This window comes from Rhamphochromis longiceps, linkage group LG9, assembly GCF_057381845.1.
Source record: "Rhamphochromis longiceps isolate RC_006_pf linkage group LG9, R_longiceps_female_GT1.1, whole genome shotgun sequence".
Classification (NCBI taxonomy): domain Eukaryota; kingdom Metazoa; phylum Chordata; class Actinopteri; order Cichliformes; family Cichlidae; genus Rhamphochromis; species Rhamphochromis longiceps.
Window position 1 is genome coordinate 29,850,367 of NC_140565.1, and position 21,477 is coordinate 29,871,843.

At 41.4% G+C, this 21,477-nt stretch overlaps 1 protein-coding gene across 3 annotated transcripts in view; it reads right to left on the reverse strand.

Annotated features, from left to right (window-relative positions):
- The window catches only part of drosha (drosha ribonuclease III), a 136,570-nt gene that overhangs the window by 72,421 nt on the left and 42,672 nt on the right, over window positions 1-21,477 (reverse strand). For 2 of the 3 annotated variants that reach the window (XM_085419187.1, XM_085419186.1), the window contains 5 exons: window positions 6,154-6,292; window positions 5,992-6,052; window positions 5,850-5,900; window positions 5,644-5,703; window positions 354-453 (listed from right to left, as the gene is read on the reverse strand). In XM_085419187.1, the coding sequence (XP_085275313.1) occupies window positions 354-453; window positions 5,644-5,703; window positions 5,850-5,900; window positions 5,992-6,052; window positions 6,154-6,292 (411 nt within the window). The remainder of the gene's footprint in view (window positions 1-353; window positions 454-5,643; window positions 5,704-5,849; window positions 5,901-5,991; window positions 6,053-6,153; window positions 6,293-21,477) is intronic. The other variant, XM_085419188.1, reaches the window with a different exon arrangement.

The window sequence follows — 21,477 nt, forward strand, 5'->3', positions numbered from 1 at the left end:
CAGCAAGAGAGCGAAGGAGGGAAGCAAGGGGGCCTAGCGATAACAGGAACTGGAGAGTGTTTCAGGGAGACCTCTAGGGGCCCATAGGGACCCCAGCCGCACTCGTCTAGTCCTCCAAAACAACAACCTTTTAACTCCAATTACAAACCTGAGGGGGCAAAAATGGGGTAGTAATGGCATCGAGACAAAATTACTCTTTTCCCCAGTGCCTGCTTAGAAAGGAGCAAAGTCATAACAGCAAGACAGAAAACAATAAGACTGTCTCCAACATGTTCTCCTGCCAGATCTGACACCTTACACCACTTTGACCTGCAGAGGAAGGTAATGAGTTGGAGGAGGTGGGGGAGGTTTACCTTGGCTAGCATGGCCAAATGCTGGTTCTGTACGATGGCCGTTCTGTAGGTGGCCAGGCCACCCTCCTCTAAACTGGGAAAAAGGTAGTACAGGTGAACACTGTGGAAAGAGAAATCAAACACAAAATAGTTCAAGTTAGCCTTTTTATGATTTTTCAAATCAGAATTTCTCATCCGAACATGTTAAAGGATAGAAAAATATGACCAAGTATAATCGAATAAAAGTTATTGCTCAGCCCAACAGACACGAGAATCAGTGATGAAGAAAAATAAGCCAATAACTGTCCAAAATAAGGATGACAAACATACAATCTACACGCCAAAAGCAGCCCACCAAAGACGGCTTTGCAAATGTGAAAACTGGGCATCGTTTTGGACTCTAGCTTGAGTTGCGAGTTGCTAAAAATACCAGAAAACCGTGTTAACGTGGTGTCTTTTAAGGATTCACTGTTACATGGGCCAAGTACGGGTGTTCGCTGGCTCTATTATTCAGTCCAGTCTCATAGCAAAATGTGAAATAGTCACAAAAGAGCAATCTATTTTTCCCCACTGACAACAATTGCCAATTTTTTCTGTGTCAGCGAGAGCACAAGTTTGTAATATTTGTGATATGCTTAGGTAGGAATTATTTTTTATTTCTTTTATTTATAACGATAAAGAAAAGAAAAAGCTTTAAAAGACTAAACTGTGATCTTTTCCTGAACCTAACTCAGAGGTTTCTAACGCCTAAACCTCACCAAGTCATTGTTAATGCCCGAGCTCAACCGTGCGCCATATGTTGAATGAATATTTAAAAATGATACAAATGATGTGTGAAAATCTGCGTATGACTCAAACTGGTGTGAGCAGTGAAATGACTCCACCATCAACCCCTCCTGTCTCAAAGTGGAAAATTTTCATTTATGAACATGGACGAGAATCGGTACATAGAAGGGTGGACACAGAAATAACTGCCTGTTGGCGAATGACATGACATTTACAGCTGGTAGTGGCTAGTGTTTGTCAGTTATTTCATTAGGTCTACATTAGAAAGAAGGTTTGGTGAGGAAAAGCGGAATAAACAATGACATAATGACAAAATACAACAACCTATATTTTCAACTGGCCAAACTGGTATAGTCTGGTATGTCTAATTCCCTTTAAATGTCACGTTTTTGGATTTTCTTCCCTTTCTTTCTTGCCGATTCTTTTCTGAGCCAAATGTCTGAATCATCACGAGTTTTGCATATTTGTTACTGACAAAGAAATATGCATGGCTTGACACACCACCCCGAAGTGAAGCGGTTAAGTGAAGGAGCTGTGCCAACACATTTCTTTGACTGATGACAGCAGGCTGACTGAATTGCCTTTTTCCCCCCCATAAAATATCTCAGGAAGTTCATCCATTATTTTGTAAATGAAGGATTTGATAAATGTGACATTTTCTGGATGTACTTTTTCAGACTAAAGTAGTGGATTTTTTTTTAGCTTGTTATATAGGACTTGAGATCAAATTGGGCTGTTCTTGGCCCATGAACTAAAGAGAGTTTGACAGCCCTGGTCTGTCCAAAAAGTTTAATGCCATTTCACGCTGCCTCATCCTGCATTTTCAAAACTCTTAAAGACCGACTAATTAATTTTCCCGACATATCCAGCCTTTCCAGGTCTGCGCTGGAACCCAGAAAATGGCGGCGGACGCTTGAGTGGTTCCACAGCTGGGTTCCGCGCTAGCAGGTTCCATTTTCATTACGGTCCGGCGTCTCCCTAACTGCGGCGTGTCATTTGATTTCATTTGAATTAAAACAGGCAATTTAATTCAGTCATTTCTAATCAATGCAAAGAGAGGAAAGCAGGTGGCGTTCTGTTTTTCCAAATTCACGAGAGGTCCATTTGTCAGGGTATTGTGATCTTAGTGTGGAAACAAAACACTTGGAATTAATAAAACCCACTTAGTGTAATGGAAAATAATGAGACCAGAGACTCTTGGTTTGCTAGCCAAAGTGTCAGTCACACAACCCGACTGAGTGGACTCCACAGCAATTTTCAGGTAGGAAAACACGCTGTATTTATATCTCTGCTTATTAATAGCCTCCACCAACTGTGGCACTTTCCAGACACCAACTGTGAAGCTCATCTGCAGTCTGTTCCTCGTGTGCTTTTCTTTACGTGTGCTGCTGTACTTTCTGGCCCAAAAATAAAGAAACCAAATCAATGCGCCCAGCCGTGCCTCGGTGTTTCTTAACACAACTACAAACATGACTTCACAAGCATTTATCTTTAATAATTTTTACTCATTTAAACACCTGGACTTAAAAAAGTCCTTCTGATGAAATATTTACTTACAAATATTGCACGTGGCCTTATTTTCTTTACATCAGCTGCTGACCCTTGTAAAAAAATAATCTCGCTGCTCCCCTCTACTCAACACTAACTCCCACCCAGCGTTTGGAGCTATTCAAATGTGCAAAATATTCTGTTGGCTGAACAGCAGAGACGCAGATAGCCTCCAAGGGCAGTGCATGCTGGAGGTGCACGAGGCAGTTGGCCGGATCTGCTGTAGCCCTTTAACTGGACAAGAGGCTGATAAATAATTCAGAGGGCCAGAGCGTAGGCCAAGCATGTCTCGTCAGACGCTAACAATCAAAGAAGAAGGCAGAAGAAGAGGAGGGGGGTGAGAAGGAGAGAAAGTGGCAAAACATGCCCGGAGATACCAAGAGAAACAGAGGCTAACCACCTTGTTTGTAACACAGTTCCTGGTGCATAAGGAGCTGAAGCGGTATCCTTTGTAACCCAGTGTCAGCTCCTATTAAGGTTTAATGCTGTTCCTGGATGTTATGGAAGTGTTAGCATTGAGGCTTACAAATGAAATTCTGGTAGGAGAAGTTATGCTGGTGGGCAAATGGAAATCTGATAAAACTCTATTCTCCCTTTTCTATGTGCATGTATGCGTGTGAAGGGTACACCTCGCGGAAAGAGAAAAGCCCTTTTCTTATATGTTACAGCATTTATGCTCGGAGACTGGGGAGGAGGATGTGGTGGAACAGTGGGAAAGTACAGTTAGTGGCACACTAACGGACTTCACCGCGATGGATTTCAAGTCAAATGATTGAAATGTGATTGAAGTGAAGACTTTCGGCCTGTCATTCAAGGGTTTTTACAAAAGTACCTCATTAACTGTTTATTAATTAGTGTATTTTCTGCACTATAAGGCAAACTACGAAGCCGCACCACCTGATGGATTGTCGGAGCATTAGGGCTGCCGTAGTCAGGAGCCTCACCGAGTAATCGGGGTCCCAAATTTCATCCTCTTCATGTCCCAAAGTCAAACGAACACTGCAGCATCACTGAAGAGTTAAAAACTGTCTAAATTCTTTCATCCTTAATAAAATGATCAGCGTTGCTCCTTTACCAGGAGTAAAAATTAAGTTTAACATCCAGGCATCCTTTAAAACAGAATTTATTAAACTTAACAGAGTTAGAAGTTAGCAGGAAGTTAGCTCGCCAGTTTCGCTAGTTACCTAAACATGATATAGCATGTTCTGACTGAGAGACTTCTGAAAAAAATAAAACGTACAGCTCTGCCATCACTTCCAACATAAATGAAGACAAGAAACTAAACAGCAGTGGCTTTTGTAGGGTTACTGAAGTTGGACTAGCTGGTATATAATGATGTGCTACGTGATCGCTAGTGACACAGCTATGTTAGCATAACATAAACAGTGAAGCTGCAGGATGAACGCTAACTTTTTTACACTCAAAAGTTAGCATGAGGGTTCCTGATGGTTATGGACTTCAGTCAGGAGCACAACTGAGATAATCCATCCACAATACGAGGTTAGTCATTAATATACTGCAACAACATGGGAATAGAGCAGCTGCGAGAGAATTCAACATTAATGAATAAATGGTACGGAAGTGGAGGAAGCAAGAAGAATGAGTTGAGTAAAGTTTGATTTATCTGACTGTTTTGCGCCTTATGGTCCGAAAAATACGGTATAGCCTTTTTTTATACATAGTTCCCAATTTTCAGAGATTCAATAGTAATTAGGCAAGTTGACATAATTTATACTATCATTAATATAAGGATAAGTACACTCTGGGTCATCATTTATCCCACTAGCACTAGTTCCACTCGCACCACATGCCCATGCCATAAAACTGTGATCGGCCTCGGATTATCCTCCTCACACCGGTACAAGTTAATTTTAGTCTCCTCTGTCCAAACAGCTTTTTTCAGAACAGTTTCTTGAGGGTAGCCAGTGGTTCATGCCATGCTGTAAACCCTTTCTATTTCTATGCATGGAGGCATCTCTTGATTGTAGACCTTGACACGAATACACCTGCCTCCTTGTGTTTCATTCCACATTTCAGACCGCATTGTTGATTTGGTCGCTCCTCAAGTTTTTATTACCTCTCCAACAGCCCGCCCACCCACCATAACGATGTCCTCCCTCCCTCGCTCTGACGTCCGTTTGGACCACACCTGGAATCAACCCCAGAACTTTTATCTGTTTAATCTGTCGTGAAATAATAAAGAGATGTTTTTCAATTATGTCCAATAACTTCTGAGCCTCTGAAAGCAGAGAACTATATATAAAAATGGGTGTACTTCCTAAACTGTTAATGAACCCCTTGAATCAAAGCTTAAAGTCTGCACTTCAATCACATCTTGATTGTTTGATTTCAAACACTGTGGCGGTGTGGAGAGGCAAATTGCCAAAACACACACAAAAATAGTGCCAGTGTCTAAAAACTATAGCTACTGATAATCTCTGCACTTTTCTCACGTTTCCTCTCAGAGGAGGAGGAAGTGGTGGAACACTGAGGAGGTAGGTGGGCTATCTCGCTAAGTAATGTATGAGATTAGTAGTAGCTATATATATATATATAATGAGCAGTGTGTGCTGTGCTTAGGTAAGTGCCGGACAGCAGCGCCCGCACTCACCTGGCAGTCAATAACACAGTCAGCATTCCAGACAGCAATTCCAGACAGCTAATTGCAAGTTGTCATGGAGAATTTCAGCCTATTAAAATAGGTTGAGGGCGGCGTGAGAGGTAACGAGGAGGAGGAGGTGGTGGGAGGGGTGGGGTTTACATCCCAGTTCCAATTACCAGTAAATCACTGTCTTGAATGAGTTGAAAGTATGGAGAAGAGCGTGGCTGTGACAGACGAGGATAGATGTAGACAACGAGAAAGAGGGAGAAATGGAGTGAGAAGGTGAGAAAGGAAAAAAAAGACAAAGGCCGATAGTGTTCTCGTCGGCTTCAATTAGCGCAGGTGTCTATCAGAGGCTCGCAGGCGCTTTCTCACCTGGTGAGGAACTCGACAACAGCATCACCGAGGAACTCCAGTCTCTCGTTGTGATTGATCCTAGAGATGGGGAGGAGACGAAAGGAAAGGCGGAGATGTTAGGACATTAGAAGAGGTAGCAGGAGAGATGGGCTTCTCACACATGCACGCACACTCTCTCACACACACACACACACGCACACACACACACACACACACCTGCTCACCTGCTAAATCCCTTGCTTTCACAGTTAAAGTTAATTTTCTTGTCAGCAGGCCTGCCGGGTATATTAATCACAAGAATCGTCCCTTTGATTGCTCCTGTGGTCAGTGATAGCATGAACAGATATGTGCCCGCAGGCAGCCTACCTGGAAGGGGAGGGGTCATCCTGTCCCAGACGAGACATGATGTTAATCAATGTGTTGATTCCTGCGAAAAAAAATTTAAAAAATCCCCGGGATGGTAGGGTTAGAGTTGCCTGATAAAAACGACTGGTCATTTTTAGAGTAGGAAAACATTGAAATAAAGACCTTTTTTCCTCATGTACATGTGGTGGACCTTCCTGTCGCCATATTTGGGCTGGCGGATGCCGCAGTTGGACAGCGAGTTGCGGGCGTGGTCGGGATTCATGCCAAAGTTGAGGTGATGGCTGGGGTGAGTTAAGGCCAGCTGAAAGAGAGGAAACGTTCGTCGATTAACAAACGGGGATATTTTGAACACTTTGTATACCCACAGGAAGTTGCTGTCACACTTTGAAAATCTGACTGGGATGTTATCTGAAATACTTCTACGTAGTTTGTGTCAGGAGGTCCTCCGTTTTGGATAAAAAATACCTGTAGTGCGTCTGAATTTGGACAATTATGCATATTATTAGTTCCTTGTGACCATTTCAATGGTCTCACAGGGTGATGATCATTGTTTAATACAAAGACAAGTGTTGAGCAGTCTCTCCATTTCAGAGCTAAAATTTCCACACTCTGCATTTTGACCGTCACAAGGAATCCATGCAGTACTTCATGAAGTTGTACCCGATTGCGTGAATGCTCTTAGAAGCATGTTACAGTTTGGCATCTGTGAGTGTGCTTGGGTGCAAGTCACGTGAATTTCGTCACCAGACAACGATCGCAAGGCTCTGAGCGGGCATCGACAAGCCGGCTGCTTTTTAATGATCGCACAGATTTATCTGCAGAGGTGCCAGCCTACAACGCAGGACCTACGCAGGCACCTTTTAGTCGGACTTATCAAAGACTTAAACAAAGAGTAAAGTGACTGACTACTCATCCGTGGTGTCTCCAGCTGTCTGTGTCCACAACTAGAATATAATAGCCGCTTTACAATTCCCTCGTCTCTGAGTCTGCTAGGGTCCAAGTGACATAAATTTCATCATCAGACAGCAAGCGTGAGGCTCTGCCGTTTTTTTGTGACTGGCAGACTCGTCCACAGAGACTTTGCATTACAATACACCAACTACGCTGCGCCCATCAGACAGACTTCAAAGGAGAATAACAGGAATGACTGCTGACCTGAGGTCTACAGCTGTCTGTGTTAAAATAGCAAGTCTAAGTACGGTAGTAGCAATTTGAAACATATTTGTTTGATGTAAGCAGTGGTTCTGACTGTATAGAGCAGACAGACAGAACATGTGATGTCCATTCACTGGCTGTGATATGTCACCAGACTGTTACCTAAGCAATCCTCACATGCACGCTATCAGGCATCACACGGGGGAGCTGCTCGTTAAAGGCCATTTAATGTCTGATCTTTTGAGTCCTGTTTGGTCTGGAACAGTTTAGGCTGCAGTGCATGAGTAAAAACAGCTTTCTCTGCAACCAGGAAGGTCACCTATATATATGAGATGGAGTCTGCATTACTGCCGACTAAGGTAGTAATTTCTAAAAGGCCAAACGCTACAGTGGAAAGCGTTGAAGCACTGACCCATGCTGGCTGTTTAAACACAAGCCCTTGTGTGGCTACAACTTATATGCAGTAATCATTCAAGTACATATAGTTTCAATCAATCAAATAATAGAGAACGAGGCGTTGTTTCTTTTTTCTGCTTAAAATTAGATCACGGCCAGCAGACACCAGCAGGTCATAAAAACAAATCAAGGCCAAAATCAAGATCAAACTTCCAAATAAACAGCTCTAAATAGGAAGACCGCGCTCAATACGCAATCGCATGGAAAAACAGTTTAAATGAGGGAGCCACACTCCATGAAGAGGATCTCAGACAAGCTGCCAGAGGCAAGCACCAGCAAAGAAAGGAGAGAGTCCCGTATTCGAGCACCTCACATCAATGCCCACACTGCGAGAACATTAACGGTTCCAGAATTGGCCTCTTCAGCCAATTAAAGACCTAAAATAAGAACTACCCAAGAGGCGCACCATACTTGAGTTGTGAGTGTGCACCGATTACGGTATTCATCTGCATCCAGTGGCAAACATCCACTTATTGCTAATAGAATCAATGAGGTTGGAGGGATTTGGATTTTAATTAAATATTTTGACAGATAGCTTATCAACTATTGTTAAAAAAAATAGAAGATAAGAACTGAAAGAATTAAGGCAATATACTCTAAAAGACTCAAACACTGCAACGCAAAAGAACTCCATAGTTGGACCAATGCTTTTATTCGGTATTGTGCTTATAATGGTTGATGCAACAGGTCAGAGCCATTCACTTAATCCTCATCCTCCGCTGCAGGCTATTATCCTGTCCTTTAACAAAATGGAGGAAACCATGAGCTCCAAACAACTCCATCTGAAAGCGTCTTTGATTCAGTGTCCCAGATGGCAAAATGGTGGATAAAGCTAAGGCCATTTGCCAAATACAGCAAATGGATCACAGTAACATTACCAAGACAACGAGTGTGAGGTCACCTTTTGGCTCGTCACCAAAGTGAGACAGAAAAAAACAGCAATTCTGCAAAGTAGTTTTGGATCAGAATACTTGGGCGGCTTTCAAATGAATCTGAGCAAATTGCACGTTTCTTCTCATTTCATTCCAACTTGATTGTTTAAGAAAGTTAAAATCTATTAAAAAAAAAATAAAAAAAAACACGCACAAACAGAACATCAATTATTTTTCATGACTCTTTTTCACAGCGCCAAACACTAAAATAAAAGCCACTAATTTTCCAAGGAGTTTAATTTACCTAACTTTTACAAAATATTCCAGTTGTAGTCAAATGCAAAGTTCCTGGTATATGCATTGCGCGAGTGTTTGGGCTGCTTAGGTCATGAGACTTTTTTTTCAGTGATGCTATTTGCATTCTTAATGCATTTGTTGCTATTTTGCATTAGTGACTATATATATTGACATCTGAGCTGCCACTTGGGAGCAGAATAAAGGAATACGGGAAAAACAATTGACCTCCAGGTCAGTGTAGAACCGCCAAAAGCTGCAGTTCCTCTAGTGGCCTCTTGAGGTTGGTTCCAAAAGTCAGTCAATCCCAAAAGACTCCCAAGTTAAAAGTCCAACTTTACAGGATCTCTATTAATCATATCGTCTGGCATACCAGCTGTATGGTTTATGACAGGGGTCGGCAACCTTGGGCACGCGTGCCACAGCCGGCATGCGAAGGGTTAACTGATGGCACGACACGCAGTGAATTAATCTAAGAAGGTGCATTAAAAAAAAATAAAAAAAATTAAAAATGGCCGGGCCAGAGGTGCACAGTGCAAATTAGCTCACATAGACACATTAGTTGTGCCACTTCTTAATGACGGTATCTTAGCTAACAACCCAAACTACCAGATTCAACTTGTAATTGGCTAAAAATAACTTAGCCTACCGGTGAGAGGGACGTTGCTAGCTGGCAGTTTTAAAATGCAAGCGATGTTGAAATTTCCACATTCCGACACTTCAAATACTTCAGGAGCTGTCCGCTCAGCGCAGCATCAGCACCACTGAAATAAACGGATACATCCGTAGACTTGAGACAGAACTCACAATGCGTTTTGTGGACTTTCAGGTTTATGGACCAATGTTTTCTTTTATGATCAAACCAGAAAGCTTTAATGAGCAGTTGGGTTTGCATTAAACTGGATGGACACAGAGGACATCGAAATGCAGCTGATAGAACTGAAAAGCTCGACACTATGGGGGTCAAAGTTTGGAGAACTACTAACGCAGCTGGAATCCACAGCTGTGCGTGTTCATGGAGCTGCATTTTCACCTGCTGGACATCACTACCTGACAAGTTTAACTGTCTTCAGAACATTGCAGAGGCCTTATTGACAGTATTTGGCTCTACATATCTGTGTGAGCAGATTTTCTCTCACATGAGTGTCCTCAGGTAGCCATCTGAATGCTGGACACTCGGAGACCTGTGTATCTGAGTGGGAGACCAGAGATCACATTAACATGTGTATCCCTGTATTAACAAATATGCCCTACTGGCCCAGTTTATTTTTCTTATCATTGTTGTGAGGAGACCATAAATAGCATTTGCATTTGCTGTTATGGAGTTCTTGTTATGAATAAAAAGTGTCTTTTTTGTTTCAAAATAGCTGATAGCTGCTAACATCTGCGAACAAATATACAGTGGCTTGCAAAAGTATTCGGCCCCCTTGAACTTTTCCACATTTTGTCACATTACAGCCACAAACATGAATCAATTTTATTGGAGTTACACGTGAAAGACCAACACAAAGTGGTGTACACGTGAGAAGTGGAACGAAAATCATACACGATTCCAAACATTTTTTACAAATAAATAACTGAAAAGTGCGGTGTGCGTAATTATTCGGCCCCCTTTGGTCTGAGTGCAGTCAGTTGCCCATAGACTGCCTGATGAGTGCTAATGACTCAACAGAGTGCACCTGTGTGTAATCTAATGTCAGTACAAATACAGCTGCTATGTGACGGCCTCAGAGGTTGTCTAAGAGAATATTGGGAACAACAACACCATGAAGTCCAAAGAACACACCAGACAGGTCAGGGATAAAGTTACTGAGAAATTTAAAGCAGGCTTAGACTACAAAAAGATTTACCAAGCCTTGAACATCCCACCGAGCACTGTTCAAGCAATCATTCAGAAATGGAAGGAATATGGCACAACTGTAAACCTACCAAGACAAGGCCGTCCACCTAAACTCACAGGCCGAACAAGGAGAGCGCTGATCAGAAACGCAGCCAAGAGGCCCATGGTGACCCTGGACGAGCTGCAGAGATCTACAGCTCAGGTGGGGGAATCTGTCCATAGGACAACTATTAGTCGTGCACTGCACAAAGTTGGCCTTTATGGAAGAGTGGCAAGAAGAAAGCCTGTTAACAGAAAACCATAAGAAGTCCCGTTTGCAGTTTGCCACAAGCCATGTGGGGGACACAGCAAACATGTGGAAGAAGGTGCTCTGGTCAGATGATACCAAAATGGAACTTTTTGGCCAAAATGCAAAACGCTATGTGTGGCGGAAAACTAACACTGCACATCACTCTGAACACACCATCCCCACTGTCAAATATGGTGGTGGCAGCATCATGCTCTGGGGGTGCTTCTCTTCAGCAGGGACAGGGAAGCTGGTCAGAGTTGATGGGAAGATGGATGGAGCCAAATACAGGGCAATCTTGGAAGAAAACCTCTTGGAGTCTGCAAAAGACTTGAGACTGGGGCGGAGGTTCACCTTCCAGCAGGACAATGACCCTGAACATAAAGCCAGGGCAACAATGGAATGGTTTAAAACAAAACATATCCATGTGTTAGAATGGCCCAGTCAAAGTCCAGATCTAAATCCAATCGAGAATCTGTGGCAAGATCTGAAAACTTCTGCTCACAAACGCTGTCCATCTAATCTGACTGAGCTGGAGCTGCTTTGCAAAGAAGAGTGGGCAAATATTTCAGTCTCTAGATGTGCAAAGCTGGTAGAGACAGACCCTAAAAGACTGGCAGCTGTAACTGCAGCAAAAGGTGGTTCTACAAAGTATTGACTCAGGGGGCTGAATAGTTACGCACACCCCACTTTTCAGTTATTTATTTGTGAAAAATGTTTGGAATCATGTATGATTTTCGTTCCACGTCTCACGTGTGCACCACTTTGTGTTGGTCTTTCACGTGGAATTCCAATAACATTGATTCATGTTTGTGGCTGTAATGTGACAAAATGTGGAAAAGTTCAAGGGGGGCGAATACTTTTGCAAGCCACTGTAATTCTATAAAGTTGTTCTATATAGTGTGTAACTGTTCATATAGAGCGTTATTAAATTTATTGCTAATGCAATCATATGGCACATTGACTTCTGAGGAAATTTTAGATGGCACTCATCATCAGAAAGGTTGCCTACCCCTGGTTTATGAAGTAGGTGAGAAGTCTTGAACAAAGCTCAAAGAAGTCCAGTCAGTTTCACAAACTTCACAAATAGGTCAAGTTTTGTTTTTTGTTGTTTTTTTTTTTAACTCATCCATTTGGATTTTAGGAGGACTTAAAGGTTAGGGAAATGGCCAATTTGACTCCCAGATGGACCGACCTTGGCAGATGCAGCCAGCAACTGTCTGCTAGGCCTCAACTCAGTTATCCCAAGTTAATGAACTATACCATTTGTATGCAGTTTGGAGCATTATATTTGAGCTGGTAAATAGTGTGGCTTGCGTTGTGGAACAGCCCATGTAAGAAGTTCTCCAAAGTTGTCAAATTTCTACTGTTAAGACCTCAATTTTCTTTATATACACTCTGCTTGCTCAAAAGAAAGTAGTAGTAGTATTCAAGAGCTACAATGTACAAACACTAACAAAAGCTGCCCTTTGGCATTCGTAAGTGCTTCTTGTGTCCTTCTTTGCTTTTTACTGTCTTATGTGTCTTTTCCACTTTGTTTGTAACCACAGATTTAAAAAGACAGACATCAAAGTCATAGATGAGATCAATTGCCATTCCTGTTTTAGGCTTCTACTAAAGTAGAATGATGTTTCCAGTTCATTGGAAATATGGATAAAATCCTACTGTATCCTAAAGGGCTCACATTTATTTAGAAGACAATGAATCAAGTTAGTTCTAAATAAAATAAATAATTGTTGTTTCCACAAAAAGAAAAAAATTAAATTTCATTTATACAACATGAAATTAACAATTTCAATAAAGCTACTTTTGGTTTCTTCCTTATTCACAAGGTGCCGCCACAGCTCCACATGCTTGATTTGGCAGATTCTTTATGACAGCTAAAATCCAGGGGAATTTGTCTTCCCCAGAAAAGAAGCAGCTGGTTTTGGCCATCTATCACCTCTACTGGATGGCTGCAAATGCATGAAATCCAAACGGTGCACACCATAAAGTGGCCCGGGTTGCTGTGAAAACTATTGTACTGCAATCAAGAGTTCTCAAAATAATAAAACATTGAACTGTATCTGGACCATTTCTGTTAAAAAACATAATGAAAATTGAGGAAGATGGTTCAACATCTCTGGGCTAGAGCTCCACAGGACTCCATTTATTCTAGACTCTCTCTTTAGTATTTATAAATTCTTTGCAGACAACAACGCAATACCACAAATACGCTTTTACAAAGGGCAAGTGCAGCGCACAGTGAGCAGCAAAAGCCAAACTGACAGCATTTAGACATCAACAACATGACCAAAACCTCCCGAGGCCTGGTGTAAAATCTCCACAGAGTCTGATTTCCATTTACCATCCTGGACTTAGACTGACTAATTGACTAATTACCAACTGTAACACCAGAAAAGCAGCCTAATAATGCTGGATGGAGGAGAAAGAGGGGAGGTAGCTCTACTTAGGTGAGCTGCTAAGAGAGAAAAAGGATTCCTCTTCTTTCTCACAGAGAAAGTTGTTTGCATGAAAATTAATGACTAAAACTTTCAAACCTGTAAAGAGAGCCAAAAGTGGGAATTTAAAGTAAAGCAACCCTGAAGGAAACGCATTAGTCGACATTCAGCTTTGTTTGAAAAAAAGGACAAAAACCGCTGTGCCTAGAAAGACTGCCGCAGCTGAACATCTCAAACTCGCTGAGGGAAGAAAAAGGGAAAAGATAGGGCTCAGTAGGATATGTCAAGCCTTTATCAATCTTACATTAGGAGAATGTTAATCTCAGCCCAGAAAAAATAAAAAGACTCCAACTACTCTTTCCCCTGGGCTTGCTTTTCAAAATGCTTGTCTCCTTTCAGCCAACTTCAAATCAATTTCAAGCTCCAATGAGATATATATGTAAAACGTTAACAGAGAGGTTTCAATATTTATAGTTGCTCAAGAGGCCTTCAGCTTTGTAGCCCTGAACACAGAAACGACAAATTCAACAGCATCTGTTATTTTTTTCTTCCCTGGTTAAAAGTAACAGCATTCTGAGGGAGGTGGGTAAAAAAAAAAAGTCAGTTATTTGACATGACACAAACAGAAATCAAGCAATTCTCAGCACCGCGTTGACACTTTGATGAGAAAAAAATAAAAATATAAGTAAAAACAACCCACCACGTCTACATCCAATCTCACCTCCCCCATTGTGTGATGTCAAACACCAGTCAATGACTGCCTACTACACAGCCTGAACTACGGTGCTGGGCCCTCTAAAGAAAAAAAAGTATGAAACAAAATACACGAGTAAACACTGCAGATCCCTCACTGCTAAGAACAACAACCAACAGCAGTGATTCTGTGGACAGGATTGACGTCTGCAACTGTTCCTGTCAAGATAATGACTCCGTTAAGTATTGGAGTGATTCGGATTTAGCGATCGCTGCCTCGGCTGCTGCTCGACCGCCTTTGGCTAAACGGAAATAAACATCATCGCTCAGCTGAGAGCAGAGGACCTGACTGGAAAGGGTGCTGCTCGTGCACCCGCGTGCAGGGAAAACCGATGGGCCGATCTGCCTGCTTGGCAAACACAATGATGTAATTACTCTGTACAGCTTTATTTAAAATAGTGCATGGATAAAAACCAGGCTTTAAAGGTTAAAGAAAAAAACAGCGAAAAAAAAGGGGTTGAGGATATAAAACAGAGTTACCATTACGTTGATGGATGTTCACGACACAAGTCAAAGCTTGAGCAAAGAGATTCTGTCCATCAGAAATCCTTAATACATAATCCAGTTTGTGGCGTTTTAAAGATTTGACAGCCATAACGAGGCAACAGCTTTGGTTGTATGCTTTGGATATTTGTGAAGAACAAAAGAGAATATTGGAGATCTGTTCTGAATGATGGCCGTTTAGCCACATGATGACAGCTTGGCTTTCAGTTCTTTGAGAATATAACCGCACTCGTTATCACGTCCTTCGCATAATGAAACACTTAGCGAATCGCCTTTCATTCATTTCTTATGGAAATATTGGTGAGAACAGGTTAACTCTTGTGTGGAAATAATCTTTTAGGAGGCACAGATGAATATTATAAAATAGGCACATTTGTTATGGAAATATCAAGAAGCGAGAGGAACACACGTTTCATAGTTTTCCCTCCTCCTACACACAATCACATCAAACCATTCTCCATCCAGTGTTTCCCCATCAGCGGCTGCTGAATGCTTCATGGCAAAGGTGTGCCTTCACTAACACTTAAAAACAGTCACACTTGACCCATGTCTGAGATCGCCAGGAAGGTTATTTCGGAGTTATGGTGCAATGGCGGCAAAAAGGAAAGTTGGACCGCCCCTTTTTGTACAAGCTTCGATTGTGGTGGGAGAGAAAGAGACGCAGCCCTTAAGGATCATGAAGGAGAATATGGATGCAGCATATCTATCACTTATGCAGGCGCAAAGCCATGCAGAGTCATGTGATTTTTGTCCCACTCAACAATGTGACTGAAGCATTCTGGGCTCGTTGTAAATTAGACTTGACTAACTGCACTGCATCACAATACTGATACAGTCTTTTACCAACATGCCATGAGGGTTTCATCTATAAAGATTTTGTCTCTGAACAACTTCGCTCACTAAGTAGAAGCTCATTAATTTCTAAAAATGTAGGATCAGGCTTGAACAGAGTTATGTTTGATTCGTTATTTTTGCAAGGGATTACAAAGACATAGACGCATGTTGAAACAGCTTAGGTTTTACTGATTTCTTTGATTTGGAAGCTCCCACAGACCCCGCGGCTCTTTGAGGACTTAGCCTTCAATTGGTGTTGTATTTAAATCTGTTTGTTAAGTAATTAATGCGTTTGATTCAATTAATTCCAATCTGGTTGTTGGTGTTACCCCCGTTTTCATCCTGCTGAGTGAGAACTCCAACGCTGGCATCTTCCTCGCCTCCATACAGCTGGCCAATCACAGAATGGAGTGGGAGTGAATATCGGATGGATTGTTAGAAAGGTACAGAAATGGTTCGATACAACCCTTCTCCAATTTAACCCCGGGCATGTGTGGGAGAAGGAGGTTTCCAGAGCGAGCCTTCCAACAAGCAGTTCTGATGAACCACAGCGGGGCACACCACATGGAGACTGCAAGAACTGTAAGAAATCCACTTGGGCTCCTTGTATTTTCTCAGACAACTTTATGAGAGGGGAGCGGGCAATATTAGGCAAGTTTAAGAGTTAACAGTTCTTTCAGTCTCTTCACTAATACATAATGCAAACTATATCCATTGCAAACCACCTTTGCACTGCAAGCGGTGCTCTCCATCACAGTGAATCGAAGAATGTAAACATCAGGCAGGCGCAGTAGTCTTCAAGATGAATCATTCGTACAATATATCTGTCTCGTGTTGTGGTAGTTGTATCAATCAGTCAAATCAGACAAACTAGAAATATAAAACTATAGCCTTAGGTACTGGTTCAGATTAAGTGGCTGAAAAATGAAGCAAACTGGCTATAGTTTTTCCCTCAAAGTGAGTCAATCGCAATCGACTCACGGTGTCTGAACGTACCCAGCTTCACAGCACAAATAAACACGTTTACAGCCAGTTTTTTTTTTTTTTTAAAAAACAGAACAAAACAGATATTTTCTTACACAACAAGTCTGAGTGGGATGTATTTTAAATAACCCATTGACCTAGATAACTGAGTTAAGGGCGTGGTCACATTGATTGACAGGTGTCTTGACAAATGGAGCTGAATAGAATAGAATAGAATAGAATAGAATAGAATAGAATTCAACTTTATTGTCATTGCACATGCACAGGTACAGGGCAATGAAATGCAGTTTGCATCCATCCAGAAGTGCTTTAGTGATATAGATATATTACAATATATATTAGCAATAATATAGATATGTGAGTATATTACAGAAATGGGTCTATTATGGTATGTTATAATGTACACGGTATGAAGTATGTTGTGAATATTCTATAACTATAAGTATGTACAGGCTGTAGTGAGTACAAGCTATGTACAGGATATGAACAGGATATAAATATGAAAAACTATACAGAATATGAAATAAATAACTTTACAGAATCTGGGATATACAGCTATACAGAAATGGGAACTATGCAAGTTGTAAACAGTTGTAGGATTAAAGATTATCGAATGTACAGAATGATTATTTACACAGAGCTATACAGTAGTGCAGTTAAGATAAGTGAGATATAATTCCTACAGAGGCTATATAAAGTGCTAGTGGTTGTGAGTGGTGGTTCAGTCCATGTTATTATTGTGTTTGAGGGTACAGTTGTCCATTGTGGGTGTGTGTATGTTCAGTCCATGAGTTTAACGTGGGTCAGATGTCAGGAGGCAGAGTTCAGGAGTCTGACAGCTGTGGGGAAGAAGCTGTTCCGGTACCTGGTGGTCTTAGTCCGGAGGCTCCTGTGGCGCCTCCCAGAGGGCAGGAGGGTGAAGAGTCCATGTGATGGGTGACTGGGGTCTTTGATGATTTTCCCAGCCCTTTTCAGACACCGCTTCCTGTAGATGTCTTTTATGGCAGAAAGATATCTCTTAGGCCTCGTCCACTGCTCTGAGTAATTAAAATGGACCTCTTCCATGTGTGGGTGATTTTGATCCATTTCCAAGCATTTTTAAAGTTATTTGACTAATTTTATGGTTTGCTATTTGACACAAAGCATTTGAGTAGTGTGTACTTTGGTTCTGGTGAGTGAAAATCTAGTATTTTACTAGCCTGTTGGTTATATATACCTACATACATATATATGGATTGTCTGAGTAAAGATTTAGTTTGCCAAACTTTGGTATAGTCTGTCTAAAACATTTCTTTAAATTAATTCTTTAAAACAAAATAAAAATAAAATATCCCTAAAAATTGATTTGTTAAGGTTTCTGAAAAACCTAAAAATATTTATGCAGTCTTGAGATTCTTTTTCGGGCATTTCAACCATGAGAAACCCACAATCATGTGACCTGAATAGCTCTCACAGCGATGGGTTGGGGCAATATCTTACAGAGGTTTCACACTTTGGGTCCAGGTATGTTAACGACCCATTCCTTTATGTCACACCTTGGCTTTTGACTGCGATGACTCGCGTGATTAATTGTGGGTCAACGACCATCAGGACTACCTTCAAATGGGCCAACCCCCAGTAGGGATTAAATACCCGTACCTTTTCACCAATTTGAAATGAAGACGTCTTGGATGAGAGGTGAAACATCTTTACAACCTGATAGAAGTCTCCAGTTGCTTTTTTTTAAAGCACTCAAGACTACAATGTCTTGGATGACTGAAAACCTAAGCTTGAGTGTGAAATTCTAGTATGTATTTTATAACTTTGATTGCACTGAGCTAACCAAATCTGCTAGCTAGTTAGCTGAAAATGTAAGCACTCGGGACTTTCTAAAATGATCACACATTGGGCTCCAAAAGCAGCAAAAATGCTAAATTTTTACCTTCACAACAGTACTTCACAAAGAAATAGGTGATGTCAAGCTGACTACACCTATTCTCAAGCCTTAGCCAATAACAGCAATCAACCCTTTCAATTCCAATATTAAAAAACATCTGGTGCCAAACACCCAACCTGGCGGCCATATTGGATTGTCAGAATTCGGAAAGGTCTTGTACACATGGGTCCAATTCACGCTACATTTTAGCTACTGTTAACAGTTAGTTCCATATTGTAGTTCATGTGTTCAGCAACCACAAAAGTCCTGGCAATAAATAAATACTGTATCATTCTAATATCCAGCATACAGTACATAGCACTAGCAATATTTTATTTTATAAAATGAAAAACTCAGGTATTCAACCTGAAACAAAAGAAAACATTCAAAGCATGTGAAACGGTATTCCCCAACTGAATCAAATGGACACCTCAATCACATGGATGGTAATGTGTCGCCATGAAAACAAATAAAATACCCCAGTACACAGAGTCACAGTCGTATTCACAGGGGCACACAAACAAAAGCATGCAATATCAGAGGCAGGGCTGTGGACTTGTACAGTTAAATTATTGAGATGCTCTGTGATGCCTCTCATTCTGTCAGCATGGGTCAAAAGCAAGGAACGAGGATGAAGCAACAGGGGGCTGGGTGGGATTATGAGGGTCTGTTGGATGTGGGGATGCGGGAGCATGTGGCGACCATGAACACGTGTCTCTCCAACCCTGCCCCGCCCCTCCTAAGTTTTAAATGTTAAATGTTTAACGGGGAGGCTCTCAGAAGAGGAGCTTCAAAGGGCCCAGGCTCCACTGCAGTCGGGCGGGGGGGAAGTGCAGAGTGCAGAGGCTCCCGCTCTCAGGCTGGGTTTTTGTCAGTTGCCTCATGCCGGGATCACATTGCCTTTCTCTACTGCATAAGCAGGTATGTTGCTGCACAGAGAATCAAAAGATGTTTCATGGCTTCGCCGACTGAGTTTACTATGGTGAATGTACATCAGCAACATTTATTCTCCTTACAATTTGGATTTACAGATAAGCGTTCATTAAACATTATAGAGAATGAGCTGAAAACAAGCATCGATTGCACCCAGCTCTTCTCAGATGATAAGCCGCTTTCATCTCTTATGAAAAAAGGGAAATAAATTCTCATTCCTTTAACAGGAGTACAGCTCATTACTCTACATAGATGGAACAAGAAAAGCCATTCACAAATACATATTCAACTGCTCCAAACCCAGACAGACCACTGAAGTCTGGCTCCTCATTGGAGAAATACTCACTATAGCCTTCAACATGAGGATTTAAAGACTGTAGGCAAGTATATATGATGACCTGTGAGTCAGTCTAGTCTATATTTAAAGATCCTGAAAAGCATTTTCATGAAGCACTTCTGTTTTTGTTTCGGATTTGAAGTGTGAAATGTAATTAATATTTATAGTATTATTCCAGGGTTTTCTTCCCATGCTGGTGCTGTGCATAGAAATGAGCCTAATAAAGTGTGTTAAGTTGGTATAATTCTACATGTCAGGCTGGCTCAAGGACTTAAGGAGTGAAACAAATATGTAAAATTAATGAGATGAAATGCAGATAAAACAAAAATAACTATATTAATAATAATAATAATAATAATAATAATAATAATCACTGTCAGCCCAAAAACCAGGAAGTGGTGATACATTTGTTGATCCATATACAGTGCAACCACGTCATGCGCACACTTTTCTTGGTGCGAAAAGAACAAACTCGCCAGTTTGAGATTATTTTTGTTTTATGCCACAAACCAAGCTGGTAGACCCAAATGAAGCAGTCAGGTGAAGGACACCTTGCACCTCTACATGAAGAAACAGGTGAGGATGAACAGATGCTTTTAAATTATCACCTCCAATGTGTGGTAGCGTCAGTTCACGGTAGAACCGCTGAGGGGGTCATTTTGATCCCTTGGCTTTTTTAAAAATCATGTAACCACATCTCATATTTCACAACTTTTCCTAAAGTAGGTGGTTTAATTTAAGTTTTTAGAAAGATAATATGTGATGTGGGGGATAAAAAGATAAAGAATTCATGATTACTTATACCTAGAATCACTGAGGACGTCATTTTGACGCCACAGAAAATGATGTAAAACAACAGACGTGGTATTGCTTAGCAACACAAATTTTAATATGACGCCTGCTGTAACGTGAGACACAGCTAGATAGCTGTGATTGATAAATAAATACATAGGGCACTGTAGTTAGGTAAAAGATGATTAATAACTGCAGGGCTGATGGGATGTTGGCCTGGGTCAGAGGGAAAAGTGTGGCGTACCGGGCGGGTTGCAGGCTGTCAGGGCAGTGGGGGAACCGTAGCTGAACTGAACAGAGTGTGGAGAACCAATCTGAGCAAATACAGAGTGAAATCCTGAGCAAATTAGCCAAATCTGATGGTTATAGGGCCTCAGGAGGAGAGCTGAGGGGCTAAAGTGCAGGCAGATTAGGATGGTCTGATAAACTTTAACATTAATAAATCTATTAAAACGTGTTTCTTATTCTATTTTAGTTGTTTTTTTCAGTATCTTTTTTAGGGCATCTAACTACGGAGCCCTGCAAGGGACATTGGAGAAAAAAAATAATAAAGATGAACTTTTGCGAGATCTTCGCAGGTCGCATTTGAAGGCCGAGTCGGTGTATCCTTCGTGGCCCAACTGTTACGGCCCTATCAGGGCCTCCTCCTGAAGGTGCTTGTGTGGGCGTGTCCTACAATCTCTTCTGCCTGAGGTGCCACCTTTCTCTTTTACACAGCTGACTCGCATCAGTAATTAAAAGTATTTAAGCCCAGGGAAAGGTGAGCTCTGGGCCAGAGTGCCATGTGTTTTTGCTGTTTGCAGCTAGTGAGCTGCGTGTCTGTGTTTGCAGCTAGTGAGCTGCCCTCTCTTTTTGACTTATGTTTTACTTTACTGACCAACGCTTGAGTTTTGTTTGTTTCCTTAAATGGTGATAGCAGCTTGTCCGTCTCTTTTAGTTGAACATTAATAGAAACTTTAATAAAATTCTTTAATTTAACCATTTTGACTCTTTTTTTCTGACCCGGACACATTTTGTTATACTCCCCCACCCCCTCATCACCTAGACCCCTTTTAGGGGAACGTAACACCAACCTATCCCAGAATTCATA